This window comes from Petromyzon marinus, chromosome 80 (genome assembly GCF_048934315.1).
Source record: "Petromyzon marinus isolate PM22_M1 ecotype Great Lakes invasive population chromosome 80, UKy_Petmar_22M1.pri1.0, whole genome shotgun sequence".
Lineage (NCBI taxonomy): Eukaryota > Metazoa > Chordata > Hyperoartia > Petromyzontiformes > Petromyzontidae > Petromyzon > Petromyzon marinus.
Genome location: NC_133746.1, coordinates 10,872,834 through 10,895,945, shown reverse-complemented (window position 1 = coordinate 10,895,945; position 23,112 = coordinate 10,872,834). Strand labels below are relative to the sequence as shown.

At 50.7% G+C, this 23,112-nt stretch overlaps 2 protein-coding genes across 2 annotated transcripts in view; one reads left to right on the top strand and one right to left on the bottom strand.

Annotated features, from left to right (window-relative positions):
- Positions 1-1,188, top strand: part of LOC116958659 (IgGFc-binding protein-like) — a 70,745-nt gene extending 69,557 nt beyond the window's left edge. Inside the window, exon 33 of the mRNA XM_076057298.1 lies at positions 48-1,188. Within this exon, the coding sequence (XP_075913413.1) occupies positions 48-181 (134 nt within the window). The 3' untranslated portion in view covers positions 182-1,188. The remainder of the gene's footprint in view (positions 1-47) is intronic.
- Positions 1,189-2,841: 1,653 nt separating this feature from the next.
- Positions 2,842-22,520, bottom strand: LOC116958672 (uncharacterized). The gene is made up of 3 exons (XM_076057296.1): positions 22,253-22,520; positions 19,256-20,470; positions 2,842-5,543 (listed from the first exon to the last, which is right to left on the bottom strand). Exons 2-3 carry the CDS (start codon positions 20,387-20,389, stop codon positions 4,488-4,490), a joined length of 2,190 nt encoding a protein of 729 aa, XP_075913411.1. The 5' UTR covers positions 20,390-20,470; positions 22,253-22,520; the 3' UTR covers positions 2,842-4,487.
- Positions 22,521-23,112: the final 592 nt, after the last annotated feature.

Here is a 23,112-nt window from a genome sequence, read left to right as displayed (position 1 = left end):
CGATGTGATGGTGACGATGTGCACTTGTCTCTCTCCCCGCACCACAGTGGCTGTGTCGCAGTTCGTGACTCCGATCGCCGTCATCGCCGCCGCCTTCATTGTGGCGGTCGCCCTCGTCTACCGCAAAAAGCGATCCTTGCGCAGAGGATACCGGCCCCTGTCTCCCTACTACTCCAGATAGACCACCGTGACTTCTCAATACCACTACCATCAACACCACCATCAACATCATCAACAACAGCATCGTTACACAGAGGATCCCGGCCCCTGTCTCACTTCTCCAGATCAACCACCATCATTTCTCAACACCACTACCATAAATACCACCATCACCATCATCAACACCACCACCATCAACATCACGATCACTGACTCAGAGCTTGATGCCAATGTTGACGTCTCCTGGCCACCACGACGAGAGGGCTTCAGCAGAGAGAGAGAGAGTTCGTGTAAACCGCCGTGGGTTTACTGCTAGAAGGTCCGTAGTTTGGGTTGCATGGCCAGTCACGCTGCTCTGGCTTGTCTTTAATGTATCTGTCTCTGCGTATGTCTACAAGTCTCTGAGGGTATCTGTGGGTTTGCTGTATGGGTCTATAGGTATTGGTTTGCACGGCCACAGTTGCACGACTGTGGTTCAATCGTTAACCTTCCACTTACTGAAAGGTGGCGTTGAGTTATGATGCACGATGCAAAAGTGGTGGTGGTGATTAATTAGCACTGTCGGGGGCACAGCTGGTGCATCTGTCAGTCATCTTGGTCAGCCACATGACCTCCTCCTGCCAGCAGCGAGAGCATTCGACACTTCACGTGGCCCCAAAGTGCACCTGGCCTGGCACAGGCGCAGTGGTGATGTCACCGTCACTTAGTGGCGAATGGCGGGTATTGGTATTGATTACGTTGGTAGATTCAATATTTTTCATACATTACGGTGCTGGTGTTAACAGTTACGACGACGATGATGATGATGATGGTGGTGCCGATGATGATTATGATGTCGACAAGGTGGTCACTGCTATTGACGGTCAACTCTGCAGCTGCCCCTGGAGGGCGGTCGCAGTGGCGGTGGGGTTCACGGTGGCGGTCACGGTGGCGGTCACGGTGGTGGTCACGTTGGCGCTCCTATGGGGTGCGGGTGACGGTGATTGTAACAGAGGCTTTGGTTTCGACATTAAAAGGCAGATCGCAACAGTCTTTTGTCTTTTGACTTTTTCTTTTCACATTCGCACGTGGTTGCTGGCCGAGCGCGGGCTCAGACGACGCTCTTGCATTTTGATTCATGCAACGGGCTCGTTCTATCGATTTTGGGGTCAGAATTGCCGCCGCCTGGTGGTGATGCAGCCGGTTGTAGCGCAACTTGATGAGATTGGCCTTTGCCTCCCACCATACAGTTGCCAGAACATTGCTCCCTGTCACCGTTCTTCTTCACTCTGCTGTCCGGATATGGAACTTGTCTTCCCGAACACATTGTCAGTGAATTCATCGATTCTGGTCTCCGGGGGCCTTCAAATGCCGAGCACCACGTGGACATCTCCGAATGTCACCGCACGCCTCGGAGGAGTCGGTCTTTTGAGTTTCAGTGAACCGATGATTATGCCGATTAGACTGCACTCATGTCTGATATGGCTGTTGTTCACAGTTGCACCCAGTAACAAACAAAAAACGTGTAAAGGATGTTAGACATCGTTGGACAGCAGCGTCTTTGTGTATAGGACGGTTTTTTTGCCTTGGATATCGTAAACACCATAGCCACCACGAGGGAGCGCTGTAATACGATAACAGCGGACAAATAAAAGCAAACACTTGGAAGTGGACGTCTTTGCCCATATATGGTGTCGTGACGTCAACGAGGGCGTGTTTTTTGGATCGCTAACTAACGATTCTGAGCCGTCAACCGATGATTATAATTCTCTCACCTGAAGACGGTTGCTTGTTGTTGCGACTGAAACGTCGTGATTTATTATTAGTCTACCTACGTGACTTTGCCGAAAGAACCAAAGAGTATGGATTCCTGTAGTCACGAAAGCTTCAAATCGAGATTGACACCCTACATACAATAGTCAGTAGATACAAGTCAGCAGATACCGACTCTATTGTATGTAGGGTGTGTAGGCATATACTTATGCCTACACACCCTACGTACAACACACCCTACATACCATACAAGTCAGTAGTATCAGCTGACTCTATTAAATGTAGGGTGTGTAGTATGTACTGCTGAATCTATTGTATGTAGGGTGTGTAGGCATACATGCCTACAAAAGAAATGTCTTTTTAGGGGGTGGGAGTGGAGTGACTTCATTTTTTTGGGCAGGGGGGTTAACCATTTTTGTAAACCTGTTGGATCAACTTTTTACCCCCACATCTGCGGGGGGGGGGGGGGGGGTCCACTTTCTATAACTTTTTTAATGCCTTCCGAAAGGCTCTCATCATTTAGTTGACGGACAAACGTACAAATGGGATGCCGGGCTTTTATAATAGACTAGCTTTTTTTGCCCGTCCAAGGACGGGTGTATATTGCAGTAAATGTTAAATATTCAATGGAAAAATTGTTCAGCTCATGATCTGTAATGAGGGGGGGGGGTTTCCCCGTGTGGAGTGACGTCACCCGTTAATGGTTATTGTGCAGGGGTGCGGCATGTGGTGTGACGTCACCCCCTCATGGTTATTGTGGAGTGCTGCGGCATGTGGAGTCACGTTACCCACTCAGGATTATTAATTCAGGGAGGGGTGCGGCATGTGGAGTGCGCGGCCTTCTTGTGCGTTCGTGTAAATTTCCACGCTGGGCATGAATATTAATGAAGGGGGGGGGGGGCTCTTTTTCAGTGACGTCACACACGGATGTTCCAGTGTGCTGCGTATATTTATTTTTTTACCGTCACTTTCTGTAAAGAAACGTCATATTTGAAGTGACTTTGCGTAATAAATTATTTAATTCAGCTCGACCTTCCTCTGCATTAAGTGTAAAAATCCACCCGCTCATGAATGTCAATGAGGGGGGGGGGTGGGCCTCATGTTGAGTGACGTCACGCGGGTGGGTGGGCCTCATGTGGAGTGACGTCACGCACGGAACACACACATTCTTGACTGATTATACAGTAAAACCTTGGATTGCGAGCATAATTCGTTCCGGAAACGTGTTTGTAATCCAAAGCACTCGTGTATCAGTTGTGTGATCACGTGACGCTCGGCAGTACAAAGCGTGCACACGTGCACTGCCCGTATTGCAAGACCCTCGCTCGTTAATCGAATTAATATTTACTTCAAATTTTTGCTCGTCTTGCAAAACACTCGCAGACCAAGTTACTCGCAATCCAAGGTTTCACTGTCGTAGTATTCGAGCAAACGCAAAGGGATAGAAGAGTGAGATAAAACACGTGCACGAGCTGGCACGAGGTGGAACAAAGACTGAGTGCGGGGGGGGGGGCTCGCTGCTGCGGCCGCTGTCACCACAGCCGCCCGCGACGCGCCTGTTGCCTCCTCACCCTCGGGTACCGTACCCTACGCGGGAACGTGGCGGAAAATTTCGGCTTCTGAAAAACCCCACGGACAAGGGTGTAAAATCCTGTTAAGTCGAGCGTGGCGATCGGGCGTCCGCCCCTAACTTTGTAAATCGCTTGTGCCAAACGGATTCGCGATAAGCCGGGGACGACTCGTGCATGCGGATGGTGATTTCGGCCGTAACTTACATGACCATTTGCCGAACGAAAACATTGCTATAAAGGTCGCCGCGCTCATTACACGCAGAGCGCTTGCCACAAATGAAGCACGACAATATATCGCTGATCTCGTCAAGGAGCATGAACCAACATCACGCGAATTCCGGTCATTCTCGCAGCAGCAGCAGCAGCGGTTTCCGGCTAACCCGTCGAACAAAGACGGTCACTGCATCATGCACTCTCAGATGCGCTGTTTCTGCGGCCATCCGGAACGCTCTTCCTTCCGATATTAGGAAGCATAAGGGAGCTATGCACTTTTAAATCTACGTTGAAAACGAATTTCTTTAGAACTACTTGTTGCGTTTATTGTCCCTTTCCCCCCCCCCCCACCCCACACCTCCGATTAGCGTGGTTGCCTACGTACGGTGCGAAACGAGTTCAACGTACACGCACACGTGCGTACGTTCGCGTACGTGACTCGGCGAGTGTTGTGGAACTTTCCGTGGCCGGTCTCATTCCACAGCTGTGGGGCAATGGCCGGAGAGGCCAAATAGTTTTTTTTTTTTGTCGCAACAAGTTCGCCACGCGAGAGGGCGGTACGAGAACGGACGCGTGCTGGCATGAAGATGCACGAACTCGGGCTCTACGCTGCTGTGGGATGCAGGCGACATTACCACCGCGTGCATTGGGCTCGCCCGCGTGTCAGCCCAACCAGGCAGCCACCAAACTGTTTTTCAAATTTTGGGGTAAATATCGTATTTCAGCTCTCCGTGCCGGCATCATTTCTCGGGCATGAGAGCCGAGGGACCTCTCCGACCCGCGAGGGCGCTTTCACTCTCGGGGTTTTTCCTCCGCGTGGCTCCTCCTGTGCGTTTTGAGCGCACCCGAGCGCTGGAACGCCTTCTCGCACAGGTTGCACTTGTAGGGCTTCTCGCCGGTGTGCACCATCGTGTGGGCGCGAAGCCCCCCGGCGCACGAGAACGCCTTCCCGCACGCGGCGCACTCGTACGGCTTCTCGCCCGTGTGGATCCTGTTGTGTATGCGTAGGGCCACCGGCTCAGCAAAGGCCCTGCCGCACACGGCGCACGCGTACGGCCTCTCGCCCGTGTGCGTCCTCTTGTGCCCGAGGAGGACCCTGGCCTGCGCGAACGCCTTCCCGCACACGTCGCACGCGTACGGCCTCTCGCCCGTGTGCCTCCTCCTGTGCATCAGGAGGTACTGCGACCGGGCGAACGCCTTGCCGCACACCGAGCACTTGTAGGGCTTCTCGCTCGTGTGTACGCTCTGGTGCCGGACGAGGGCGCCCGACTGCGAGAACGCCTCGCCGCACTCGGCGCACGCGAACGGCTTCTCCCGCGTGTGCGTCCGCTGGTGGCTGCGGAGGTGGTCCGAGCGGGAAAACTCCATGCCGCAGACGGTGCAGTGGTAGAGCTTCTTGCTGGCGTGCGTGCTCCTGTGCGAGATGAAGGTCGTCGCCTTCGCGAACGTCGCATCGCAGACGCCGCACCGGTAGGGCTCCTTGCTGGCGTGTGTCCTCTGGTGCTCGTCGAGGTCCTGCGACCGACTGAATGCCAGTTCGCAACCAGTGCACCCGTAGGGCTTCTCCGCGGAGTGCGCCGCCTGGTGCTCACGGAAGACCTCGGCGTCTATAAAGACCTTGCCGCACTTCGCGCACTTGTCCGACGCGCGAGCGTCGTGCGTCGCCTGGTGGTCGATGAACACGTTCAGCTTGTCCGTGTTGAAGGGGCAGTGGGGGCACCGGAACAGCGTGGGCTCGGTACACCCCCTGTGCCGCTTCATGTGGTCCTCCAGGGCGGGCAGGCTGACCACGAGCCACTTGCAGATCGGGCAGAAGATCTTCATCTTTGCTCCGTCCGTCCGTCCGTGTCAGCACTGGGGCGCGCAATGCAAAGCATAAATAAGGAAATCAATGCTCTCCTCTTGTCTTCACGTCAACCCTTTTCCCATGTCCAAGGCGACTGCAAGTTCACAATCAGAATCAATCTTTAATCCGATGAGCTATAAAGCTCTTTTTTCACAGATGTCCAGTAGGAGCACGGGGTCAGAACGTAACACCAACAAACAATACACAAACACAATAGGAGTGCAAAGTGTAGGAAAAGTAAACAAATCACTGTTCGCCTTTTGACGTTGTTCTCTCGTCTGGCACTGGTGGTGAGACTAGGCGATACAGAAGGATGCTGCTCTCTCTGGTGTAGGCCAATTAGTTTAAAAAACAATGCACATAACACAATAATTACATTAGTATTAAAGGTAGTGCCTACGTAAGTAATAATATATTATATTCTTGGTTCTTTCGGTAAAGTCACGTAGAAGGGAAACAATAAAATAATAAAAATATAAAACATTAAAAATTTCACGACGTTTCGACTGCAACACAACCACAGCAAGAAAAATTAGAAACAAAAATTTCTTGCTGTGGTTTATATTTTTATTATTTTATTGTTTCCCTTCTACGCGACTTTACCGAAAGAACCAAGAATATGAATCCCTGCAGTCACGAAAGCTTTAAATCAAAATTTTATATATCATTATACTGGTCTAGTAACACTGGTGGTGAGACTAGGCGATACAGAAGGATGCTGCTCTCTCTGGTGTAGGCTAATTAGTTTATAAGACATTGCCATATAATATTATCAGAGTTTAAATTTTGATTTAAAGCTTTCATGACTGCAGGGATTCATAATCTTGGTTCTTTCGGTAAAGTCACCACGTGGAAGGGAAACAATAAAATAAAAAATATATAAAACAATACATTTATCACGAAGTGTATAGTCTACACTATACACTTCATCACTATACACTACACTATACACTACACTAAATACTACACAGTATATACTACTACACGCAGTACACTACATGATATACGCTACACTATATACTACACGCTATACACTGCACATTATACACTATAAACTACACTATACACTACACGTTACACTATACACTACACGCTATACACTGCACATTATACACTATATACTACACTATACACTACACGCTACACTATACACTGCACATTATACACTACACACTATAATATACACACTATACACTACACTATACACTACACTATATACTGCACACTATACACGGCACACTATACACTACACGCTATACACTACACGCTATACACTGCACATTATACACTATACACTACACTATATACTACACTATACACTACACTATATACTACACTATACACTACACGCTATACACTGCACATTATACACTATATTCTACACTATACACTACACTATATACTACACTATACACTACACGCTACACTATATACTACGCTTTACACTACACACTATAATATACACTATACATTACACTATACACTACACAATATACACCACACACTATAATTGTGAATATTGTAGTAGATTTACTCACCCAACATACAATTGGTGTTGTACTACACTATACACTACACCATCCACTACACTATACACTAATAGACACTACACTATATACTACACCATACACTACACCATACACTACTATACACTACGCTGCACACTACACTATACATTAGTGCTGTACTAGTAACGAATTGGCATGCTCTGTATGCGTGACAAACCTTACAAATTGGCCGTGTCGGGTGGCGGCGGGTTTAACAACACAACATTTTTATATTTACGCGATTCAACCCAAAATAACCCTATTATCTGGACTCCTACTACGTGTTAAACCAATTGTTTGTTTTGTCGAGACACTCACTCTCCCATTTTTTTCGGGGGGGGAGGGGTGGCTAGATTCGCGTAAATATGTTACATTGAACATAAATAATATGTTTGTTATATTAAGTATAATTATATTTTTTTCATATTTTATTATTAAACCGAATCTGGGATTGCCCACTCACGCATTCGCGTCTGCTTCCGCCGCCGATTCACAAACATCCGGGCGCGACGTCACTGTCGTGATAAGGGGTGACGTGACGTCACTGTCAGGATAGAGAGAATGTGACGTCACTGTCGGAGGGGTTGGCGTGACGTCATCGTCGGGATAGGGGCGAACGTGACGACAGTCATGATAGTGGATAACGTGACGTCACTGTCAGGCTACGGAGAGACGTGACGTCACGGGAACGTACAGTTCTGCTTGCGGCCTTACGAAGATCATGCAGTACTGTACGCACAGAGAGACACAGACAGAGAGACACAGACAGAGAGACACAGACAGAGACACAGACAGAGAGACACAGACAGAGAGACACAGACAGAGACACAGACAGAGAGACACAGACAGAGAGACACAGACAGAGACACAGACAGAGACACAGACAGAGACACAGCCAGAGAGACACAGACAGAGACACAGACAGAGACACAGACAGAGAGATACAGACAGAGACACAGACAGAGAGACACAGAGAGATACAGAGACAGAGAGACACAGACAGAGAGACAGACAGAGAGACACAGACAGAGAGACACAGACAGAGACACAGACAGAGACACAGACAGAGAGACACAGACAGAGACAGAGACACAGACAGAGACACAGACAGAGACAGAGACACAGACAGAGACACAGACAGAGAGACACAGACAGAGACACAGACAGAGACACAGACAGAGAGACAGAGAGACAGAGACACAGACAGAGAGACACAGACAGAGACACAGAGAGACACAGACAGAGAGACAGACAGAGAGACAGACAGACAGACACAGACAGACACAGAGAGACACAGACAGAGACACAGACAGAGAGACACAGAGAGACAGACAGAGAGACAGAGACACAGAGAGACACAGAGACACAGACAGAGAGACACAGACAGAGACACAGAGAGACACAGAGAGACACAGACAGAGAGACAGAGAGATACAGACAGAGACAGAGAGACACAGACAGAGAGACACAGACAGAGAGACACAGACAGAGAAACACAGACAGAGACAGAGAGACACAGACAGAGAGACAGAGAGACACAGACAGAGAGACAGAGAGCAACAGACAGAGAGACACAGACAGAGAGATACAGACAGAGACAGAGAGACACAGACAGAGACAGAGAAACACAGACAGAGAGACACAGACAGGGAGACAGAGAGACACAGACAGAGACTCAGACAGAGAGACACAACGTGCAGACTGGCACCAGCGTCGTGGTGACGTCACCGCCACTTAGTGGCGAATGGCGGTTGTTGTGTATCTTTGTTTCATTGTCAGTGTGTGTCTCTGTGTGTCGGTGTGTATGTGTGTCTGTGTGTATGTGTGTCTAAGTCTGGGAAGCTGTAAGCCCCAGGCTACTTTGGGCTCGCCTTCCCATCAACCGGAGGCAAGGAGTGGTGGTCGTGGTTACTTATGCCACCACCGAAGACGAACATCCGTGGAGGGATGCAGGCAAAGCCGATGAGTCAGATGCCTTCTACGACCTGTCACAGGTGCTGGCTAAAGTGGCCCCTCGGGATAGAGTCATCTTATTGGGTGACTTCAATGACCGAGTTGGTCATGATGCTGGCACCTGGTCTGGGGTGATTGGAGGGCATGGGCCATATCAGCTCAATAACAACAGTAGGAGGCTGCTAGATTTTTTGTGCAGCCCAAGGGCTTGTAATTACCAACACGCTGTTCTGGCATCGGCGCATCCACACCTGCATGCCGTGTCCAAGCAAGAACATCTGCCGGACTACATAGTGATGGACCAGCGGATGCGAGCCCATGTCCTTGACACCAGGACCTACCATGGAGCTGATCTGCCCTCTGACCATCGACTAGTCATCTGTAAGATGCGCTTGCCATTCTTCCACTCCGGTGGTGGGTGTACACCCGGACCCCATTCCAACCTAAAGTGGCCTGGTCTCAGTTATCTGATGAAAGATGCAAGCGAGAATTTCATCATCGCTTGCGGCTGGGGTTGGCATCATCCCCCACTCCTCCTGATGTCGAGGGTAAATGGGCGAGGTTTAGGACTGTGACTAATGCAGCTGCAATGGCTGCTTTGGGTACGTGGTCCAGACCTCCCCAAAGACCCTGGCTGACAGAGGAGGTGTTCAGGATAGTTGAGAAAAAGTGATAGGCCCACTGTCTTTGGCTACAGAATCCCACGTCAGAGAATGAGGAGGCTTACCGCAGCCTTCGCTCGGAGGTTCGGAGAGCCGTGAGGCGCTGCAAGGATGGGTGGTGGTCGCGGGTTGCTGAGGAGATGGAGTCTGCCTCAGTGGCCCGCGATCACAAATCACTATTTAACTCCATCAAAAAAGTAACCTGCAGCGCCACACCTATTACCATCATTAGGGGAAAAAACGGTGATCCAATCTCCAACCCCCAGGAACAGGTTTGCAGATTTGCTGAGCATTTCCGTGAAGTCGTGGGGGAGGGGAAATCCCTCAGCCAGGAAAACATCGTGGCACAAAGTGAGGATGACCCTGCTAAGGCTGCGGTGCCTTACATTGGAAGAAGTCACCCCCTGTGAGTGGCTGGCTGAGGTGCCATCTGTTGAGGAAGTACTGAAGGCGATCCGGAGTCTGAGACCAGGAAAGGCACCGGGCAGAGATGATCTCCCAAGTGAAATGCTGAGGGATGGTGGCGTTTGTGCACAGACTGCCCTATATGACATCATAACAACAGTCTGGACCACTGGACGGGTTTCGCAGGATTGGAAGGATGCCCTGGTGGTCCCCCTCTTTAAGAAGGGGGACCGCACAGACTGTAACAACTACAGGGGAATCTCACTCCTCAGTGTGCCGGGAAAGGTCCTGGCAAGGATTATTCAACATCGTCTTGCCAGGCACGCTGAGGAGAGGCTTGCAGAGCCCCAATGCGGTTTCAGGAAAGGGCGGTCCTGCACAGATGCCATATTTTCTGTCCGTCTGCTACGGCAGAGGTGTGGGGAATTCCAACAAGACCTACATCTCTGCTTTATTGACCTGGTCAAGGCCTATGATACCATCAGTAGGCCTGGGCTCTTGGTTCTTCGTGCTTTTGGAGTCCCTGACCCTCTACTCACGATCATTAAGGACCTTCATGATGGTGAGCGGGCCCGGGTAAAACTACGTGGCCGGGAGTCAGAGCCATTCCCTGTACACCTTGGGGTGCGACAGGGATGTCCTATGGCTCCCACATTATTTAACATCTATTTTGACCACGTAGTTGGTGAAGCCTTCAATAGCTGTACTGGGGGAATCTACATTTGGTACAGATATAATGGGAGGCTGATTGATGCCCGGGTGCGGTCAAGGGATGGCTCCCTATTGCTTAACCACGTTATGTATGCCGATGATTTGGTAATAGCTACTCATTCAGAGGAGTTGGAGACGCTGCTGCTGAGACTGGAGCGTGCCACTAAGAGATGGGGCCTTACCATCAGCCCCACCAAAACTAAGCACCTGCCTGGGTATTTTGTATCATCGGACACTCCACCCCCACAACTCCCAATCGGTGATGGGGCAGTTGTGGAGAGAGTGGAGAGTTTCCCATACCTGGGCAATGTGCTTATGACTGGCTCCAGTTTAACAGCAGAGGTCTCACTCCGAATCAGTTGAGCGGCAATATCTTTTAAGCGGTTGCGTAACGCTGTGTGGAGGCTACCTGGTCTGTCGCTCCGCACTAAGCTTCAGGTCTTCTCGGCCACGGTCATTCCCTCCCTTCTCTACGCTTGCGAAACGTGGACCCCCCTAATGAAACATCTTCGCCGGTTAGAAACATTTAAGCTAGCCTGCCTACGATCCATCCTGGGTTTAACCAGGCTGGATTATGTGAGCTCACAAATCTTTGAAAGATCTGGGCAAGGTCCCATCGGTGAGCTCCTCCAGCAGGCAAGGCTGCGTCAGCTGGATCATGTAGCCCGCATGCCCAGCCACCGCATGCCGAAACAGCTTTTGTTCGGCCGGATCGAGGGGGCTAAATGGGCGTGGCACGGGCTAGAGAAGAGATGGAGTGATGTGATACAGGAGGACGTGGAGCTGAGTGGACTTGCCGATGACTGGTACCAGCAGTGTCAAGATCAGCCTCTGTGGAAGAGGCTCATGAAGGACGCTACTGGGCAGTTGGAGGCAGTCGCCCTCCAACAACAACGGAGGGCGGAGGAGCGACGCTCACAACAACGAGCGGAGCGCCGGGTGGCTAAAGCACAGCAGGTTGGCACAGTAGGGGGCACAGATGATGCATCAGCCAGTCATCTCAGTCATCTTAGTCAGTCGACCCGTGGCACTTGGGTCTGCCCCGTGACCTCCTGCCAGCGGGTGTTCGACACTTCACGTGGCCTCAAGGTGCACATGGCCTGGCACAAGCGTCGTGGTGATGTCACCACCACTTAGTGGCGAATGGCGGTTGTTGTGTCTCTGTCTGTCTCTCTGTGTCTCTGTCTGTCTCTCAGTGTCTCCGTGTCTCTCTGTGTCTCTGTCTCTCTCTCTGTCTGTGTCTCTTTGTCCGACACTTGAAGATGTTTTCTTGTTCATGTTGTTTTTTGTTTGTTGCGGTTGCACCCGATTCAAGAGCCGAATGGCTCACAGGGCTATACCAAATAAAACTGAAAACTGAAACGTGATTCGAGGGGGCTGAGGTGGCTAGGAGATGTTGACTACCTCGCCTGGTGTGCAGAAGGCCGTGGGTTCGATCCCCAACCTTGATGCCTGCTGCTGCTGTAGATTTGGAGTCTGCGTCTCTCTCTCTCCCCTTGATCACGTAGATTTTCTCCGGATCCTCCAGTTTTTAGAATCAACATCGCCACGCGTTTAGAGTGTTTGTGGATGCTGCTGCTGCTGTACATTTCCACACGATTATTGATTTTAGCCACCTTGGTTGAGCTCCTATCATGTTGCAAGGCCGTAGCCATGGAATCAACATTGGGGGAGACCAAATCTTCCAGGGGGTCTGGGGTCCCCCCCCCCAGAAAAAAATCTAAATTTGAAAACAAATTTCCTGCCTAAAATATTTTTAAAAATTCACTAACACATAGGATGGACTTTTTATTTATTTTTTAACAATGTCTAATAGTGTTATTGTATTTACATTGCTCTGTTTTTATTCTGTTTTACCTTTTCTTGTTTCATTGTATATGTAATGACAGAGATTAGGGATTAATAAAAAATAACCACAATCATATGAACAAATGTATTTTATAGCAATATATTGGGGGGGACATTTTGAGCATGTTTTAATATTTTGGGGGGGATGTGTCCCCCCCCCCCAATATAATATAATATATAATATAGTATAATATATAGTATAATGATAGTATAATTATATTATAGTGTATATATAATATATTTTTATTATAATTACGGCCTTATGTTGTGATGGCCCAGGGTCGCTTCTGACGAGAGCAACCACGTAGCTCAGTGGGGCCTTACCTGGTAACAACAAAAATAGTTTAATATATGGGTCTGTGTGTATCTCTATGGGGCTCTGTGGGTCTCTGTGTATCTCTGTGGGTCTCTGTGTATCTCTGTGGGTCTCTGTGTATCTCTGTGTATCTCTGTGGGTCTCTGTGGGTCTCTGTGTATCTCTGTGGGTCTCTGTGTATCTCTGTGGGTCTCTGTGTATCTCTGTAGGTCTCTATATATCTCTGTGGGTCGCTATATATCTCTGTGGGTCTCTATGTATCTCTTTGGGTCTCTGTGTATCTCTGTGGGTCTCTGTGTATCTCTGTGGGTCTCTGTGTATCTCTGTAGGTCTCTATATATCTCTCTGTGGGTCTCTATGTATCTCTATTGGTCTCTGTGTATCTCTGTGGGTATCTGTGTATCTCTGTGGGTCTCTGTGTATCTCTGTAGGTCTCTATATATCTCTGTGGGTCTCTATGTATCTCTATTGGTCTCTGTGTATCTCTGTGGGTATCTGTGTATCTCTGTGGGTCTCTGTGTATCTCTGTGGGTCTGTGTATCTCTGTAGGTCTCTATATATCTCTGTGGGTCTCTATGTATCTCTATTGGTCTCTGTGTATCTCTGTGGGTCTCTGTGTATCTCTGTGGGTCTGTGTATCTCTGTGTATCTCTGTGGGTCTGTGTATCTCTGTGGGTCTCTGTGTATCTCTGTGGGTCTCTGTGTATCTGTGTATGGGGCCATCCATAAATGACGTAACGCGATTTGGGACGATTTTTTACCCCCCACCCCCTTCGTTACGCGACGCCATAAAAAGTCAAACCCCCTCCCCCCTCAAATATGATGTCACAAAGCTCTTCCCCCCCCCAAAAAAAAGATAAAACATGCTTCAAATAGTTTTAAACTATTGTCATTGTAGTGCGTATTTAATGTGGCGCTGCACTCTGATGTTGTAGGAGAATGCATGTATTAAAGTCTATTTCATTATGTAGAACGTTTTGATTTAAATTTTCGTGACTGCAGGAATTCATATTCATGGTTCTTTCGGTAAAGTCACGTAGAAGGGAAGCAATAAAATAATAATACAAATATAAAACAATAAAATTCTCACGACGTTTCGACTCTGTTGCAGTCGAAACGTCGTGAGAATGTTATTGTTTCGTGTTATCTCTGTGACTTTACCGAGAGAACCAAGAGTATAAGTAGAACGTGTTGCCTATATTTATTTAAAGTTGCGCATTTTGATGTGACGTCACATTTCTCAAACCTCCCCCCCCCCCCTTGTCACACAGTCACAAATGTCTGACCCCCCCCCCCCGCCAGGTGAGTGACGTCATTTATGGACGGCCCCTAACTCACGGGTACTTTGTGGCTCTTGGTCTGTTACCTGTTGGCCACCGCTGCTCTCGACAAGCGATACGGACATGTTTGTTGAAAAATAACATTCTGCGTTCCAAAAATTGCCACTGTCAAAGCGTGGAACGCCTCTGTTCATACTCGCCTTTGTTCTTCCTCTGCATAGCTATAATGATCAAATGCGAATGTAGAACTGCATTGAGGAAAGAACAAATCACTGGCTTTCTTTGAAAGAGCTGTATTTTAGAGGTCAACCCTACAGACCATGAGTATTGAATGGGTGCGAGCTCAACCCTACAGACCACGAGCATTGAATGGGTGTGAGGTCAACCCTACAGACCACAAGCATTGAATGGGTGCGAGGTCAATCCTACACACCACAAGCATTGAATGGGTGCGAGGTCAATCCTACAGACCACAAGCATTGAATGGGTGTGAGGTCAACCCTACAGACAACGAGCATTGAATGGGTGCGGGGTCAATCCTACAGACCACGAGCATTGAATGGGTGTGAGGTCAACCCTACAGACCACAAGCATTGAATGGGTGTGAGCTCAACCCTACAGACCACGAGCATTGGGTGTGAGGTCAATCCTACAGACCACGAGCATTGAATGGGTGCGAGGTCAATCCTACAGACAACGAGCATTGAATGGGTGCGAGGTCAATCCTACAGACCACGAGCATTGAATGGGTGTGAGGTCAACCCTACAGACCACAAGCATTGAATGGGTGCGAGCTCAACCCTACAGACCACGAGCATTGGGTGTGAGGTCAATCCTACAGACCACGAGCATTGAATGGGTGCGAGGTCAATCCTACAATGAGCATTGAATGGGTGTGAGGTCAACCCTACAGACCACAAGCATTGAATGGGTGCGAGGTCAACCCTACACACCACAAGCATTGAATGGGTGCGAGCTCAACCCTACAGACCACGAGCATTGGGTGTGAGGTCAATCCTACAGACCACGAGCATTGAATGGGTGCGAGGTCAATCCTACAGACGAGCATTGAATGGGTGCGAGGTCAACCCTAAAGACCACGAGCATTGAATGGGTGCGAGGTCAACCCAACAGACCACGAGCATTGAATGGGTGTGAGGTCAATCCTACAGACCACGAACATTGAATGGGTGTGAGGTCAACCCAACAGACCACGAGCATTGAATGGGTGCGAGGTCAATCCTACAGACAACGAGCATTGAATGGGTGCGAGGTCAACCCTACAGACCACGAGCATTAAATGGGTGCGAGGTCAATCCTACAGACCACAAGCATTGAATGGGTGTGAGCTCAACCCTACAGACCACGAGCATTGAATGGGTGTGAGGTCAATCCTACAGACCACGAGCATTGAATGGGTGTGAGGTCAACCCAAGAGACCACGAGCATTGAATGGGTGCGAGGTCAATCCTACAGACCACGAGCATTGAATGGGTGTGAGGTCAACCCTACAGACCACGAGCATTGAATGGGTGAGGTCAATCCTACAGACCACGAGCATTGAATGGGTGCGAGCTCAACCCTACAGACCACGAGCATTGAATGGGTGAGAGGTCAATCCTACAGACCACGAGCATTGAATGGGTGCGAGGTCAACCCTACAGACCACAAGCATTGGGTGTGAGGTCAATCCTACAGACCACGAGCATTGAATGGGTGCGAGGTCAATCCTACAATGAGCATTGAATGGGTGAGGTCAATCCTACAGACCACGAGCATTGAATGGGTGCGAGCTCAACCCTACAGACCACGAGCATTGGGTGTGAGGTCAATCCTACAGACCACGAGCATTGAATGGGTGCAAGGTCAATCCTACAGACGAGCATTGAATGGGTGCGAGGTCAACCCTACAGACCACGAGCATTAAATGGGTGCGAGGTCAACCCTAAAGACCACGAGCATTGAATGGGTGCGAGGTCAACCCTACAGACCACAAGCATTGAATGGGTGTGAGCTCAACCCTACAGACCACGAGCATTGAATGGGTGAGGTCAATCCTACAGACCACGAGCATTGAATGGGTGCGAGGTCAACCCTACAGACCACGAGCATTAAATGGGTGCGAGGTCAATCCTACACATCACCAGTATTGAATGGGTGTGAACCCATCAAAATGAACCCGTTCCACCCCCAACTAAGCCTGCCCACTGGCGTCTGCCCATCGCAACGCTCCACCGACTCTGCCAGGGCCTTTTGCCGCCTCTGGCAGTCCACCCCTGCCTCTGAGCCATCTGTGTTTGCCCGCTGCAGTACTCCCCCCGCCTGCAAGTGTGGTTCCGACAAGCCAGCCACACGGAGCCCCTCCACAGCCGGTTTTCATCGATGTACACTGCCATCATCGGAACGGAATCGAAAGGAAAAATAATCCAATGAGCTATGAAGCTCTTTTTCACATTTCCAACTAGTAATATTTTTTTTATTTTACCAGGTAAGGCCCACTGCACGAAATAGATATTTTTCAGAAGCAACTTGACTATCACAAATTATTGCTCAACGAAGTGGCTCATCGTTATGTGGAAATGTATAGCGGCCAAATACTCTCAACGCGCGAGGTCGATGCTTAAATGTGGAGGGGAAAAACCGAAGGACCCGGAGAAAAATCCACGCGCCAACAGGGAGAACATGCAACCTCCAAATATACAGCAAGCGTCAAGGTCGAGATCAAATCCACGGCCTGTATACCAGGCAATGTAGTTAATATCTCATAGCCACCGTGGTTTACACCCAAACTCCCGGCGGCATCCCACCGTTGTGGCTAAACCATCTTCTACCATTTACGTCTTCGCCATTAAGAGACATCCAATACAAAGTCAAAGACCCCCCCCCCCACAACCACCCCCCGTATAGCCTTAATAGACAATTGTGGCAAGTGCTGTTAGCAAGTAGGACGTATGAAGGCCGTAACAGTACGAATTTGGGGGTGGGTGGCCAGCACCACGCCTCGACCGCCTTTGTCTCCCCAGCGACGATGTTTACTACTACACACCACACCAGGTAACTCATTGGCGGCCGAGTCGACCTAGGAGAGGCCCAGGACCGGTTCAGATAATCGCTGTCACTGGTGGCGGTGGTGTTGGTCGTGAGTGGGAATTTGAACTCGGGGTCTCTGTGCTGGGTTCGTAGCGCAGCGCACTCAACGCTGCGCCACCGCTCCAAACAACAACAACAGCCGCCGTTCTCCACTAAGTGGCAGTGACGTCACCACGGTGCTTGTGCCAGGCTAGGTGCACTTTGAGGCCACGTGAAGTGTGGAAGTCTCTCGCTGCTGGCAGGTCACAGGACCCAGGTGGGTTTACTGCTGTGCCAGGCTAGGTGCAGATGCACCAACCGTGCTCCCCCACTGTACCACCTCGCTGCGCCTTACCCGCCTGGCGCTCTGCACCAGGTACTTATTTGAGGCCGAGTCGACCTAGGGGAAGCACAGGACCCTTTCAGGTAATCATCACCGATGTAGGCCATGAGCGGGAGTCGGATTCGTAGCACAGTGCGCTAACCGCTGCACTGCCGCTCACTGTTAGACCCACGTTCTTGAGCTCCAGGCTGCTAGCCCAAGGTCTGGTTCCAACTCTCACTTATCCCTTCTGTACAGAGAGCAATATACAACTTTTTTTCCGAACCAAGCTCCCTGACCTTCTTGACCCCATCATCCTCTGCGGTGAACACCACTTCATACTCTACGGCTCTTTTGGTAAAGTCATCAGCAAGAGTTTTCTTGCTGTGGCTGTCCCACCTGATGACGATTGCTTCTTGTTGCGATCGAAACGTCGTGATCTATTAATTTTCTACATACGTGACTTTACCGAAAGAACCAAAGAGTGTGGATTCCTGCAGTCACGAAAGCTTCAAATCGAGATTGAACCACTTCACACGTTCTCCAGATTGCCAAGTTCAATCTCTGCTTTGTTTTAACAGATACTGCGTCTTCATATTCTTTCTTCTTGTCGCACGGTCCCTGATGTAGATGAAGAACAACTACGATTTCACATTCAGATGGTCAAGACGGATAACCGCGTTCAAGAGCAGCGGAGTGTGTCGCCATGATGTGTCCTTCGTATTTGTGGGTCGAGACATTGCGTCGTCGTTATACGTTGTACGGTCCTGTTCTGGATGACCACGGTCACAGACTGGAGAGTTTTAAATTTCACATTTGTGCATCAGGTATCTGCATCTGCTGCTGCCATGGTTTGTACCGTGGATGCGGTTTAGGGTGGACCATGAGCTTCGTGGAAGATCTAAGTGTTTGCAAGTTCTTTTGAACTCCATTCCGCTCTCCAAGCTTCATCGGGGGTTGAATTGCATTGAAGGTTAAGCGCATGGGGTCACAAAGTGCTTATGGCGTGACTTCAAGCGACGACGCGGGAAGTTATTGAGGTCCCGATGAATTGGAAGACATTGTGTGAACATTGTATACTTGCTTTGAAGCTTTCGTGACTGCAGGAATCCATACTCTTTACCGAAAGAACCAAAAAGAATTGTATACTTGTATTTGAACTTAAATTGTATTTCTTGATGCATATAGCGACTCATCTGGTTCGTTACCATCATTCTCATTCGATGTCTCTCTGGACTATATATTCCTTCAGCCTCATCCCACGTTTTTGGGATTATCACTTAGCTATGAGGCTCTGCGGCCATCTGGGATGCTCTTCCGATATGCGGAAGCCACTGGAGCTGTGCAATTTTAGTGTCACCCTTCCCCCGCACCTCCTACGAGCACGGTTGGCTATACACGGTGCGAAAGAAGTTCAACATATGTACACAAACAGCATTGCTTAGCCGGTCCCATTTGCGTTCACGTAAAATGTTTATCTCCCGGTCAAATATTGCGCGTCAGAGGTTACTTTTCGGCATGTTATAGATCGTCGCTCGGATTGGTTCACATCAGGGCCTCCGGACCGCGAGTGCTTTTGAAAGAGGCATTATCACCCCTTAGGCCTTTTCCTCCGCGTGGCTCCTCCTGTGCTTATTGAGCGCCCCCGAGCGCTGGAACCCCTTGCCGCACAGGCCGCACACGTAGGGCTTCTCGCCCGTGTGCACCATGGCGTGCGTGCGAAGGGCTCCCGTGCACGAGAACGCCTTCCCGCACACGGCGCACACGCACGGCCTCTCGCCCGTGTGGACCCTGTTGTGCACGCGCAGGGCCACCGGCTCGGCGAAGGCCTTGCCGCACACGCCGCACGCGTGGGGCCTCTCGCCCGTGTGCGTCCTCTGGTGGCTGCGCAGGTGATCCGAGCGGCCGAACGCCCTCTCGCACACGGTGCACTTGTACGGCTTCTCCTCCGCGTGGGTCCTCGTGTGCACCAGGAGGGCCCACGAGCGCGCGAACGCCTTGCCGCACTCGGTGCACGCGTACGGCCTCTCGCCCGTGTGGATCCTCTTGTGCCCCAGGAGGGCGCCCGACTGCGAGAACGCCTCGCCGCACTCGGCGCACTTGTACGGCTTCTCGCCCGTGTGCGTCCGCTGGTGGCTGCGCAGGTAGTCCGAGCGGGAAAACTCCATGCCGCAGACGGTGCAGTGGTAGAGCTTCTCCCCCGTGTGGATCCTCTTGTGCGACAGGAGGCTCGCCGACCACGCGAACGTCACGCCGCACTCGTCGCACCGGTAGGGCTTCTCCCCCGTGTGGGTCCTCTGGTGGCTGCGGAGGCAATCCGGCCGGGTGAACTCCATCCCGCAAACGCCGCACCGGTACGGCGCCCCGCCGTGGATCCTCTGGTGCGCGCGAAGATCTTCCGCCCGGCTGAACGCCTCTCCGCACGCGGCGCACTTGTGCGGCTTCTCCTCGTCGTGCATCGCCCGGTGCTCGCGGAAGACCTCCGCGTCGACGAACACCTTGCCGCACTCGGCGCACTTGCGGGACTCCCCCGCGTCGTGCGTCGCCTGGTGGCCGATCAGGACGTTGAGATTGTCCGTGCTGTACGGGCAGTGGGGGCACCGGTACACGACGGGCTCGATCCGGCCCCTGTGGCGCTTCATGTGGTCCTCCAGGGCGGGCAGGCTGACCACCACCCAGTTGCAGACCGGGCAGCAGATCCTCTTCACTTCCTCTCCTTCTTCTTCTTCTTTCATTTTTCACTCGGCGCCAGGGCACAAAGGGAAAGTCAATCCACTTCAATCATTCGCGTAGGGTACCGCCGACCGCTACGAAACCTAGAGGGGAAAACACGGACGCTCCCTGTAGCAGCAATACCGGAGAGTCTCGGCTTAGGGCACACATTGACGCACGCGGAGGGAACGAGAGTTGATGCCTTGTCAATCCGCCGCTGTTATGTGTGCGTGCTGAACTTCTTTCGCACCGTATGTAGCCCGCCATACTAAATCGGAGGTGCGGGGGGAAGGACAACAAGCTAAAAACAGTTCGAGAGAAATTACTTCTCAATGTAGCACAGTGGTGTAGTGTATATTGGTGAAGTGTATAGTGGTGTAGTAGTGCCGTGTATAGTTGCGTAGTGTGTAGTGGTGTAGTGTATAGTGGTGTAGTGTATAGTGGTGTAGTGTATAGTAGTGGTGTGTAGTGTATAGTGTAGTGTATAGTGGGGTAGCGTATAGTGGTGTAGTGTATAGTGGTGTCGTGTGCAGTAGTGTGGTGTATAGTTGTATAGTGTGTAGTGGTGTAGTGTATAGTGGTGCTGTGTATAGTGTAGTGTATAGTGGTGTAGTGTGTAGTGGTGTAGTGTATAGTGTAGTGTATAGTGGTGTAGTGTATAGTGGTGTAGTGTATAGTAGTGTAGTGTATAGTGTAGTGTATAGTGGTGTAGTGTATAGTATATAGTAGTGTAGTGTATAGTGGTGTAGTGTGTAGTGGTGTAGTGTATAGTAGTGTATAGTGTAGTGTATAGTGGTGTAGTGTATAGTTGTATAGTATATAGTAGTGTAGTGTATAGTGGTGTAGTGTGTAGTGGTGTAGTGTATAGTGGTGTAGTGTATAGTGAGGTAGTATATAGTGGTGTAGTGTATAGTGGTGTAGTGTATAGTAGTGTAGTGTATAGTGGTGTAGTGTATAGTGGTATAGTGTATATTGGTGTTGTGTGTAGTAGTGTCGTGTATAGTTGTATAGTGGTGTAGTGTATAGTGGTGTAGTGTATAGTGTAGTGTATATTATTGTGTAGTATACAGTCCAGTGTATGCATGTTGAACTTCTTTCGCACCGTACGTAGCCCACCATGATAATCGGAGGTGCAGGGGGAAGGACAACTAATAAAAATAGCAGTTCTCAAGAAATTAGTTTTCAATTGAGGTATGGGAACTCCACCAACCTCTCCACAACAGCAGCAGGCATCGTCAACATTGGGTTCGAACCCACGACCTCCTGTATACCAGGCGAGGTAGTTAACATCTCCTGGCCACCGTGATGATGATGATGAGAGAGAGAGACGCAGACTCCAAATATACAGCAGCAGCAGCAGGCATGGGTCAGGGTCTGGGATCGAACCCACGACCTCCTGTAGACCAGGCGAGGTAGTTAACATCTCCTAGCCACCGTGATGATGATGAATGAGATACATGTAAAACTCCAAATATACAGCAGCAGCAGGCGTCAGGGGTGGGATCAAACCCACGACCTCCTGTACACCAGGCGAGGTAGTCAACATCTCATAGCCACCGTGATGATGATGAATGAGATACATGTAAAACTCTAAATATACAGCAGCAGCAGCAGGCGTCAGGGGTGGGATCAAACCCACGACCTCCTGTATACCTGGCGAGGTAGTCAACATCTCATAGCCACCGTGATGATGATGGATGAGATACATGTAAAACTCTAAATATACAGCAGCAGCAGGCATGGGTCAGGGTCTGGGATCGAACCCACGACCTCTTGTACACCAGGCGAGGTAGTCAACATCTCATAGCCACCTACGAAGGCCGGCGCTGTGCCTGCCGCTGTCGTCGAAATCACCGCTCACCGTTGATTCCTCACCACCGCTCAACCGATGAGTCCTCACCACCGATCACCGATGAGTCCTCACCACCGCTCACCGTTGAGTCCTCACCACCGCTCACCGTTGATTCCTCACCACCGCTCACCGACAAGTCCTCACCACCGCTCACCGCAGAAAGCCTCGCGCACGGATGGGGCCGCTGTCTCCATCGCGGGCGACGTCACTCACTCGCAGCCCCACAGCGTGCGTGACGTCATCGCGCCCGACGATGACTGGACGACGTCAATCACTTGCAGCCCCTACCGCCTTCGTGACGTCATCGCGCCCGACGATGACTGGACGACGTCAATCACTCGCAGCCCCGCCGCGTGCGTGACGTCATCGCGCCCGACGATGGTTGGGTGACGTCGCGCGCGGGATGGAGGCGTGCGTGGCGGGGGGAGGTTTCAGCTGGGGACGGTGGTATGACGTCGGGTATCGGCTCGAAGCGCACCTGGCCTGGCACAGCTGCCGCGGTGACGTCACCGTCGCTCGGGGTTCGAATCTCGCTCGCGGGTCACGGCGATTAATTTGAACCGGTCCCGGGCCTCTCCCCTAGGTCGACTCAGCCTCAAATGTTTGCCCACTGCGGGGGGAGACAAAGGCGGCCGTGCGTGGTTGCTGGCCACCCACCCCCCCTCGTGGCGGCCTTCATCGGTGGCTGCGACTCGCTAACAGCACTTGCCCCTACAGTCTGTCACAGGCTACACGGGTGGGGGTGGGGATCTTTGTCTTTGTAGCGCTGACGTCACTCGCATCCAGCCCCCTTCGTGACGTCACCCTTCAACATCACACACCTCCCCTTGCAGGCGCGCGCCAGTCTGACGTCGTGTCATCAATCGCGTCTCGAGCGTGACGTGACGTCACCAG